This window comes from Sciurus vulgaris (genome assembly GCF_902686455.1).
Source record: "Sciurus vulgaris genome assembly, chromosome: 2".
Classification (NCBI taxonomy): domain Eukaryota; kingdom Metazoa; phylum Chordata; class Mammalia; order Rodentia; family Sciuridae; genus Sciurus; species Sciurus vulgaris.
The window spans coordinates 190,475,474-190,485,763 of NC_136462.1; the positions used below are offsets into that span (position 1 = coordinate 190,475,474).

The 10,290-nt window shown below is 60.0% G+C and overlaps 1 protein-coding gene across 1 annotated transcript; it reads right to left on the minus strand.

Moving 5' to 3' along the window:
• Window positions 1–283: 283 nt before the first annotated feature.
• On the minus strand, window positions 284–9,976 carry LOC306655383 (zinc finger protein 335-like; the record flags this gene model as incomplete). Its single annotated transcript, XM_079129729.1, is given in 16 exon segments — window positions 284–603; window positions 1,085–1,245; window positions 1,323–1,399; window positions 1,474–1,486; window positions 1,488–1,588; window positions 1,716–1,734; window positions 2,739–2,850; window positions 3,767–3,945; window positions 4,042–4,091; window positions 4,094–4,293; window positions 5,124–5,270; window positions 5,964–6,101; window positions 6,185–6,490; window positions 6,757–6,834; window positions 7,626–7,866; window positions 9,317–9,976. Coding segments are annotated over 16 exon segments (2,343 nt in total). The 5' UTR covers window positions 9,518–9,976.
• Between the last annotated feature and the right edge of the window lie 314 nt (window positions 9,977–10,290).

Here is a 10,290-nt window from a genome sequence, read left to right on the forward strand (position 1 = left end):
CTGAGAAGGCTGGTGTTCCTGCGACCTTACTGGACCATGAGGCAACCACAAAAATGGAAGTTGTGTATCTGGAATGGCTGAGTGGGACTGTTGAGAGCGTGGTCCCTGGTGACCAGGAAACTGCCGTGCCAGTCCTGGACTACTGACTTTTGGAATTCCGCGTGAGAATAATTAAAAACCCTACTAGTATTTCCATTCTCTCTATGTGCTCTGGAGAGCCGTCCTACTCTGTGCTCAGGCTGGCCTTGCCACGATCTAAAGGGCGGGATCGTTTTGGTGGACCTCAGCGTGCAAAGGAAGACACTGGGGCCGGGAGAGGCGGCACCACACCTGGCCCACGCCCCCAAGCCCTTGCCTGCCACCTGCTCACCTGGGGAGGCCCCGGGGAGCTGGGAGGCGGTCCAGGGGCGGCGCCGTGCTGCTGCTTCAGCTCCTCAATCTGCTGCAGAGAGAAGAAGGGGCGGCGGCGGGAAGGGGGCTCCTCAGGGTGGCGCCGCCCCCACTCCTCGAAGCTGCCTGCGTGGCGGCACCGCACGTGCAGGCGCAGGTTCTTCTTGTGGCGCGTGCTGAAGTGGCAGTACTCACAGGCAAAGGGCTTGGCTCCTGTGGGCACAGGTGGCGAATGCCTGCCCTCGCTGCCCTCCGGGAGGCCATCCCAACCCTGTGACCTCTCCTGCTGCCACTCCCAGAAATCCATTCCCAGGCTTCCAGTGTGGTGGCAGGACTGCCACGGATCAGGGCGCCTGCTGCACTCAGTCTTCCCGAGAGGGGCTGTCTTCAAGGTCACCGGCCACACCCCCCAGGTAGACACAAATCCACTAAGGGAACCGAGCCCCTTGTCTCCACTCCCCCAGGTGCCTACCAGAGGCTGGGCTGGGCGCCAAGGGGACAGAACATGGTCTTCTGTTCGCCAGGCCTACCTGCTGCGGCTGCAGCAAGCCCAGGTGAGGCCTGGCCACGCAGGGAAGCCCATTTACACCCTGAGGACGTGATGCTCCCAGGGCTGGGCTGCTGGGAGAAGGAGCCTCGGACCTGGGCCACGGGGAACAGAAAGCTGGGGGGCACGAGGGGGTGCCAGCCTGACCTGTGTGCTTGACAGCCACGTGGGACAGCAGGAAGTCTTCCCGGAAGGTGCGGTAGGGACAAAAGCTGCATCTGAAGGGCTTGTCGCTGACGTGGGAGAGCTGGTGGTTCAGCAGTGCCTTCTTGTCCTCACAGACGAACTCACAGAACTCACACTTGAACCTGGGGGCGGTAAGAGGGAGGGGCGCTCAGCGCCGGGCGGGGTGCTCCCATCAGCAGGGGCCTCCGCCGGGAAGTACCTGCGGTTGGCGACAGCCTGGATGTGTGTGAGCAGGTGCATTTTGAAGGTGTAGCGCTTCTTGAAGGACTTGCCACACTGTGGGGATGGAGTGGAGTCAGGGGGACAGCCCAGGGCAGGTCCCCAACCCGCCCAGCCCTTGGCCCACCCACCTTGTCGCACTGTGGGGTTCTCAGTGCTGTGCGTCTTCATGTGCTGTGTCAGCCTCTTCTGCATGGGGTACACGCGGCCACACACAGGGCAGGGGAAGGAGCTCAGTTTTGGAGTCTGGGAAGACGTGAGAGGAGGCCGGATGAAGAGGGAAGAGGAGAAGGAAGGCTGGTCAGACCACCTCCTGCCCAGCCCTGGCCCCGACCCCCAGGCAGGCACTCCCAGGCCAGGGCCCCGCACTCACCGGATCTGGCCTCTTCTTCCTAGGAAAGGAAGACCCGGAGTTAAGCACACCTCCTCAGCCCACACAGCCTCGTATCCCCCAGAGTCTGTCTGAGTCCTAAGTTCCTCTGCTCCCCACTAAGATCCTTCCTCTTGGACCAGGTTTCTGGGATGGGGGTTCACTAGGGACAATGCTGAGACATGCCGTGACACGCTCTGCACTTGGGTACCTTGGGAAATGATCTCCTCTCAACCACAAAATGCTGAGAAGCCCCACAGGAAAGGGCCACGGAAGGGCAGGTGCTCAGTCTGGTGACCCCAGTCTTACCTGGCCACAGAATTCCCTTCTGCTCCCTCCCCAGCTCCCTCCCTTTACTTCCTTCCTTTCCTCTTTCCCTCTACCTGCCCCCATCCCACCGCTGGGGACTGAACCCAGGGGCATGCTTCCACTGAGCTACAGCCCAGCCCTTTTCATTTTGAGACAGGGGCTAAGGTGGCCAGGCTGGCCTTGAACTTGTGATCCCTCCTGCCTCAGCCTCCTATGTAGCTGGGATTACAGGTGTGCGCCACCATAACAGGTTTTTAAGAAAATCCACAGACACCTGGAAAGCCGACTTTTCCACAGACCCCTGTGAGTCAGGGTGCCAGTGTGTCTTCATCCACCTCTGCTCCCACACTGCTCCCAGGGAAGCCAGCCCTTGGCTGAAGCTGTAACTGTAACTCAGTGAGCCACCACCGGTCTCTAGGTGCACCTGTTTCTTCTGGTCCTAAGTCTGTTCTTGGCACTGAGAAGTGTGGGTCTGGAGGGCATGGGATCGCTAATCATTTATAGAAACCCTGCAGGCACAAAATCTCCTTCAAGTCCCTGACTGTCCCTATTTTCCAGGTGTGAACAAAAACCAGACCTGGGCCCCGAGGCCCTGCTCCTGCCCTGTCCTAGCCTACCTGATCGGGAATGATCACCTTGGCTTCCTGAAGAGGGTGGGACCAGATCGGGTGAGCCTGGCCTCCCCTCCCCTGCCCAGTGGCGCCCCCATGCCCTGACCTGTCCCGACTGTGAACCGCCGCGTGCCGAATGACGTCCTTGCGGTAGACGCTGGTATAGCTGCACTCGTCGCACTTGTAGGGCTTGCTGCCCACATGGTTGAACATGTGCTCTGCAGGAGAGGAGCAATGGCTGGGCCCGCCTCCCCTCTGTCTGCACCCAGGGCCGCTGGGTTGCCACGGGAGCTCACAGACTAAGGGTGTAAGGGCAGCAGGTGCATTACAGGGGCCGAGGCCTGCAGAGTCTGGGGACCCTCCCCAGTAACAGCACCTACTCTGTGCCAAGCCCTGTGCCAGCTTGCCATCTGACAAAAGAGGAAACAGGCTCGGGGTGAAAGGACCTTGTGATGCAGAGCTAGTTGGCATGGCTCCATGGCCTCCGCCCTTCCCACTATGCTATGCGAGAGCCCCCTATGGCACCCAGAGAACAACTTCCGGGTCATGGGTTCCTGTCTGCAGGAAGCAGTACATAAAGAAAGCATGTGACTGACCACCAGTGCCTGATGTACCCCCAACAGCTGCCAAGCTGCCACAGTACACTGGCCAGACCAACTCGCAGGTTCCCAGGACAGAAAATGGGGCTAGTGAAACCCTGCACCCCCAGTGGGCCACGCGAGGATAAAATGAGCCAGAATAAAGAAGGCCTGGGGCTGCCCAGGCCCACGCGGAACCTGCGGGCTAAGGGGGACGGAGCCTCTTTCTTGACACACATCACTGCCCTCTGCTGCAAGGCTCCCCAACACCATCTGAAGAGGCCACTCCGGCCAGGGTGTGGCGGTGAGCAAGCAAACCTATGACAACCACGTGGCAACTGCGCCCTGAAAGTGGGGTGCCACCGTGCGACCCCGCACACCATGGCAGCCCTCCACAGGCCCCTCGCAGTGTCCCAGCGAGGCTGGAAGGCTAGGCTCTCTCCACAAGTCCCGAGAGGAAGGGAAAGGTGACCAGCACGCACGGGTCAGTCCCCTCCCTCGGCACCATGGCGGCCTCTGCCTGCCTTCCGTGTCCCCTGTACCCGCCGCTGCTGCACCTTGAGCGAGGACCAGCGGCGGGAGCGGTAGCTGCACTGCAGGCACTTGAAGAGCTGGGGGTCACCAGCCTCGTGGGAGTTGACGTGGAAGCGCAGGTCCTCGTGGGACAGGAAGCGCGAGCCACAAATGCGGCACAGATAGGGCCTCAGAAGAGGTTTGGGTGACTTGTAGTAGTACCTGCAAGAGGGTGTGGGAGGTCTGGTGGTGGGAGCTCCAAGGGACCCAAGGGGCCCCTCCATCCGCCTCCTCCGCCCTCAGCTCTACTCCACGTACTTGCGGTATTTCTTGCCCAGAAATCTCCGCGAAGGTCGACCACGGCGGCGCGTGGCGGGGCATCGGGCTCCTCCGGGCAGGACGGGGCTGCGATCTCCGTGTCTGACTGGCTCACACCAGGCTCCACGGTGGCCTTGCCAGCCTTGCCCAGGGCCTCCAGGTGTCCTGGGCCAGAGGAGCTGGGAGCCTCGGGATCTGGCGGCCCTGGAGGGCTCTTGCCGCTTTGTGAGCTCACTAGAGGATCTCCCCCACCTGCCACAGACGGGCAGGTCACAGGTCGGCCACACACATAGGACCCACGGGGACAGGTGGGCCGTAGGCCAGTCAAGATGCCCCCAAACCCAGTCACAGACCACTGATGCACACATTGGGTCACTTGCAGGCAGCCCAAGGTCAGAGGGACAAGCTTAAATGGGACAGTCTTAAGCTATAGCAAGAGATCTGGGGACCTCTCAGGCAGGACGCTGGGCTCCACCGTCAGTGCGTCCTCAGGCAACACTGTCCCCCTCTGAGCCTAGTTTGTCCTATCTGTCAAACGGTCACACTGTGGGCTTGGGAAGTGACCGCAATGCTCTCTACTGGCTTCCCCTGTGAGGCTGTGACCAGGGGTCAGTGGGAGGCAGGGAGGGAGGGGCTGCTGTCACTCGCACCCTCGGCAGCGCAGGTGATCTGAATGTGTCGCCTCCTCACGCAGCACTGAGTCTACCACTTTAAACATCAGAAGTTTCACAGATAAGGGGCAAGCGACGCTCTCCTGGCCACGCAGCATGCGAGAGGCAGCAGCGCGCACACACCCACAGCTGGGGCCGCCGACTGGTGTTCTCATTTCAGTGATGTTGGAAACTTCTTAACGGTTCAGTCACAGACACCCTGACTCCTCTCCTGCTGTGACAATTTGCCACTGGGAGTCAGCTTCCCAAGCTGTGCTAGGGCTTCTGGCTGGGACCTCCCCTCTACTGGAGGCCTGTGGGACAGTGGGGCAAGGCTGCCGCACCGTGGCAGACTCAGTCTCAGGTGCTCCACAGAAGCACGCGGGGAGTAAGGCCACCCCACACATGGCCCTGCCCATGACCAAGTCTCACCAGCAGACAGGTCTGAGGTGTCCAGACGAGGCAGCTTCCGGGGCCGGCCAGGTCGCCTTCGTGGTCTTGGGGAACTGGGTGTGGGGCGCTGGAGCCGAAGCTGCCGGCCTCGGGGCTCATCCTCAGCTGGATTGTAGTCGCTGTCCTCTGTGGGGGCAGTGAAAGAAGGACAGTGGCTGGGCCCACCCTTCCAGCCCTGACCCCTTGGTCAGCTCCTCGAGGTGGCCCCCAAGAGACTGTCAGCATCCCTCCTCCAAGCCCCTGCTGTCCTTTCTCTGCATCCTTCCTGGCACCTGCCATGAGCTCAAGCAGTATCTTTATGTGAAGCCGAGGAAGCAGCCCCTCCTCAACACATTCTGATCATCACCAGAAAACAGCTGTAGTCAACCCGAGTTCACAAACTGCACCATCCCACCCAGCAGCCGCCAGCCACAGATGGCGACCGAGTACTTCAAGAGCCTTGTCCAAACTGAAAGATGATTTCAAAAATTAGCATAAGTGAAGTGAAATAACTAATTTTTAAAAAATAAATGTGTGTTGAAATAGTATTTCAGACGTAAGGCAAACAAAATATATGGCTTTTTCTTTTTACTTTCAGCATTACTACAAAGAAAGCCCCCACAGATGCGTTTTTGCCTACACTGCTATTGAATAAATGTGAGAAAGGCCCCTGGCTGTATGCAAGTGTGCAGCCTGCACAACTGCACAGTCCCGGTCCCACGCCAGCCTCCTCTCGAACGCTGGAAGCGCCCAGTGGGTGTCTGCCCCACGAGAGCGGGGCGCTCAGTGAGTCGCTGCCGATGGGGGTGGGACGGCCGCCCTCAGAACCCTGGTGCTCACCCTCCAGGTCGTCAATGGCACCAGCATCTACAATGTCATCCTCCTCCTCCTCCTCGGGCCCTTCCTCCTCCTGGGTCTTGGTGGAGCTGCCGCATTTCCGGAGACGTCCCTTCTTACCAGCTGCTGCTGTTGTGGCTGCTGCGAGGGTAGACGAGCCTGTCGTGTCTGGTCCCCAGGACGCCACCCTCCATGCCATTCAAGCCAGGCTGCTGCAGACGTACCTGGGCGGAAGTGCCGCTCCCGCATGTGCCGCAGCAGCGTGGCCTTGGTACTGCTGCGGTACTGGCACATCTTGCACTTGAACTGCTGCACCACGACCACCTCCATCATGGCCTCCAGGCTCTGCAGGTCCAGCTCCTCAGTGCCAGAGGCCGGAGGCAGCTGTGCCAGGGAGCTGGCCCCACCCTGCACCTCCTCAGGTGGCTCCAGGCATGTGGATGTGGACGTGGGACCATCAGACAGGGCTTCGATGGCAGCCAGGCTGTGGGCCAGGGTGGAGCTGGACATTGGTGATGTCATGGGGGCACCTGGGGAACAGATCAGAGGATTGAGGGAAGTCCAGCATGGGGCAGGACTGGCTATGAGCTCCAGCTGCCCTGTCCCAGGCAGGCCCAGGGATCCCAGAACCAAATTCCCCCCAGAGGCACCTTGCCAATAGGGAAATGTGAGGCCCAGAGCAATGGCAATTGCCCTGGACAGTCTGCTGAGACCACACAGGGCTCACACAGATCTGAGGCAGGACCTGTCCTTTCCTGCTCCCTGCAGGCCTCCCTGGGGCTGATATTGGTCTTACCATCATCTGGGCCCTGCAGGATCAGGTAGCGTGTGGCCTCAGCCCCACCATCTTCAGCACTGGTCACGGTGATGCAGCCTAGGCAGACAGGAGGAGGGTCACCCTCCTGGAAGGGGGTCACAGGACAGGCCCACTCACAGGTCCCCCTACCTCTTGCAACTGGAAACCAGCTGCATGGTCCATTGACCCTCAGGTGCGCCTCTGCAGGGCAGGTGGGAGGTGATGTGAGTGAGCCACAGGCCAAGTCACCAGGATGCTGGGGCTACCCACCTCCCTGGCCTCTGACTACTAGGAAAGTCCTCCTCCTCCCTCTCTGAACTTCTTCAGGGTCAAGAATCCCCTGCGCCACTTTCTGAGTTGGCTTCCCAGACTGTCCCAAAGCTCTGTAAATTGCTAGGGCCTCTGTGAACATCACTAATGACAGAAAGCACAGCATACTACCTAATAGCATGTGCTCTGGGGTCACCGTCTGGGCTTATGGCCCAGGACCATCCTCTGCCCCATGCTAGTGACGGTGGTGACGTACTCCATGCCTCGGTTTCATCATCTGGATGGTAAGGATAATGACAGCATCTACCTTTGGGGTTACTGGGAGGATTAATGAGCTCCTGCATGTGAAGTGTTGAAAGTGTCCCCAGCACAAAGACAGCTAGAACTACTTCTGTTTTCGACTGAACGCTGACACACAGGGGCACCAGGCTAAGGGCTTTAATGCACTGAGTTATTTAATCCTGTGTCATTCACCACCAGGCAACGGTTATCCTTTCCCTCTTACACACTTGTCTTGTTCACGCAGCTGGCTGTGCGCAGCTGGCTGCTGGACTCGCAGGGAAACCCCTGTGAGGCGACCCTGTCACCCTCTGACTCACTCTGGATGAGGTCGGGCCCGATGGTGGACTCGATGATCTTGTCAATGGCGGAGCCCAGGTCCGAGGAGGAAGCTGTGCAGTCAGACACTAGCATGTTGGGGTCCGGGAGAGCACTGGAATGCACCAGTGCTGGGGGGCCACCTGGCACCCCTGCCACAGGCCCATGGGACACAGAAGATGAATCAGGGAGGTAGCCATGAGGCAGAGGGTCAGTGCTTGAGCTGCCCTCAGATACTTCCTCCTGGGGGACGAGAACAGTGGCACAGCTCAGGAGCCAGGGATGGGGCAGGCAGGGGCCCTGCCAGCTCCCACTTGCTATCCAGAGCTCTCTAGCTCGAGGACATGGTGAGTGGGGCCATCCACACCCTTAGCCCCACTGAGGCCTGGTGGGAGAAGCTCTCTAGTCAAGAGTCTACTGAAAAGAAGACCGTAAGGGAAGGGGCTCTCCACACTCCTCCCCTGGAGATCTCCCAGCTGGAGATGTTTCCTTGGGTTGTTGCATAAATCCTCCCTCCAAGCCTACAACTTCCCACACTGGCCCCCGGCTAATTCATACTCAGCCTCCTGCACCACCCTTTAGTTAGTCTCTTTCAGAAAGTCCACCCTGACTCTGGGGCCCAAGTGAGGACCTCTGTGCTCCTGCCCTCCATGTTCCCCATCACTGTGACACAAATGGCAGGTTGCTTTTGCACTTCTGAGGCTTTTTCAGAGAGGTCTCCCAGTGAGTTCCAGGCAGGGTCAAAACTTGAACCAGGACACTGCCTCTTGCCACTGGCCACGCAGTGGATAAGCCCAACGTGGACTGAATTCCTCGGTCCTACAGAGGCACCCCCCACTCAAACCCCAGGGCCTGTAGGATGCATCTTGCACCATGATGACCCCCATGCCAGGCTGCACTCTCCATAAGGGCCTGGACCACACCTGTCTTGTCCCCAACTGTAGCTCCAAGGTCTAGACACGGCAGGCCCATCTCTGCTGACCTAATGAAACCCCAATGAGAGGGCCATTGTTTTGTAGCTGTCAAGAGATGCCTGCACGTGAGCACCACCTTGCAGATAAGGAGGACTAAACGCCATGTGCTTACCATGTGCTGAGAGCAGTTTTACTGCTTTGCACACGGGGATTCGGGTAACCCTCACAAAACCCTACAAGGCAAGTATGGTTGTTATTCTCACTTTTGAGATGAGGAAGTCAAGGGCTAGAAGTTGGGTGGATTGCTCAGAATCTCAGAGCTACAAAGTGGCAGGGCCAGGAAGACATGGCTTACAAGGCGTTCTCCAGGGAATGGTGGCAACCCACACTCATGGAAGCAGGCACTCCTGCTTCACGTCTCAGACAGGAAGACTGAGGCTCAGAAAGGTTTCCCGGCAGGGGCCAAGATGTGACCCAGGACGCTACCTCTCCAGGTGTGGGGACGCTGGGCAGGGCAGTGGATAAGCCCAAGTCTAGACCTGTGTCCTGACTGTCAGCAGCCTGTGCCTTGATTTCCCTTTCTTTAAAAAAAAAAGTGGCATGTTCTTACAAGGTATGAGCTTGGCCAAGAAAATCCACGCCAGGTGTTTGGCGTGGTGCCTGGCTCAGAAACAACAAATATAAGCACCAAGCAAGCCTTGCTGGCTGCTGCTCCTCGGCTGCCAGGTGCTGCTGCCCTGGTCCCTGCCTCCACCCACGCCGTCCAGCACGGACCATACCAGAGAGCGGCCGCCGCGGTCTGAGCTTTGCCCCACGCCAGAGTCGTCGGTCTCCCCCGACCCTGGGGCAGACGCGGCGTCGCTGCTATCTGCAGACACGGCTTCTGAAGTGCACACGCACAGGCCACTCTCAGAGGGTTCCTCGGGCCGGCCAGGAAGAGGGGCGGCGTCGCTACTGCTCTCCACCTCGTTCTCCTCCATCGGTTCAGAGGGCCGCCTGATAGGGGGGCGCAGTGTCTAGGGTTTTCACTCTGCGAGAAGAGGTGACCAGAACTGGAACAAGTGGGCCGCCTCCCTGGCCCCGGCGACCGCGACCCCCTCATCCGCATTCTTGGGCCCATTTCGCAGATGCAAAGACTGAGTCTCTGACAGGGCGGGGCTTCACGTGTATTGCGAGGGGAGCTCCCGGAAGAGGATTAGGAAGTCTCGCTTCCTAGGCTAGGGCCGTTCCCTGGCTGGGTGGTCACTGGCCGGTAATCTTGGCCCTTTCCCAGGCCCCGCACAATGGCTCGCTTTACGGGCCCCGTCCGGGCGCAGTGGTTCGGCCCTTTGGCCCCCAGGCCCCCCCCCGAGTGCGGGGTCGGTGGTACAACCCGCAGGCCCCCTGGGTCAGTGGTTCGCTCCCCCCGCCCCTGGTTCCCCTGCGGAGGGGGCTGACAGCGACGGTCTCGGGGCCTGGTGACTCGGGGCTGTCCCCGGCGCTGCCTGCGCTCCAGGCCCGACGCCATCTTGCGGCGGCGCCGGGTTTTCCGCTCAGGCAAGTGCGAGAGCGACTAAAGGGCCTGGGACCCCGGGGCCCTGTTCGGACAGCCCCGCCGGCCCGGGACCTCGCCGCCGGGTATCTCCGCAGTGGGGCCCTACTCCACAGCAGGGTGCAGGGCGGGCGGCCTGACATTACCCGACGCTCACCTGAGGCTTTCGTTGCCGCCTTCCTCTCCGGCTCCGGCATCGACGAGGTCGCCATCCTCTTTCCC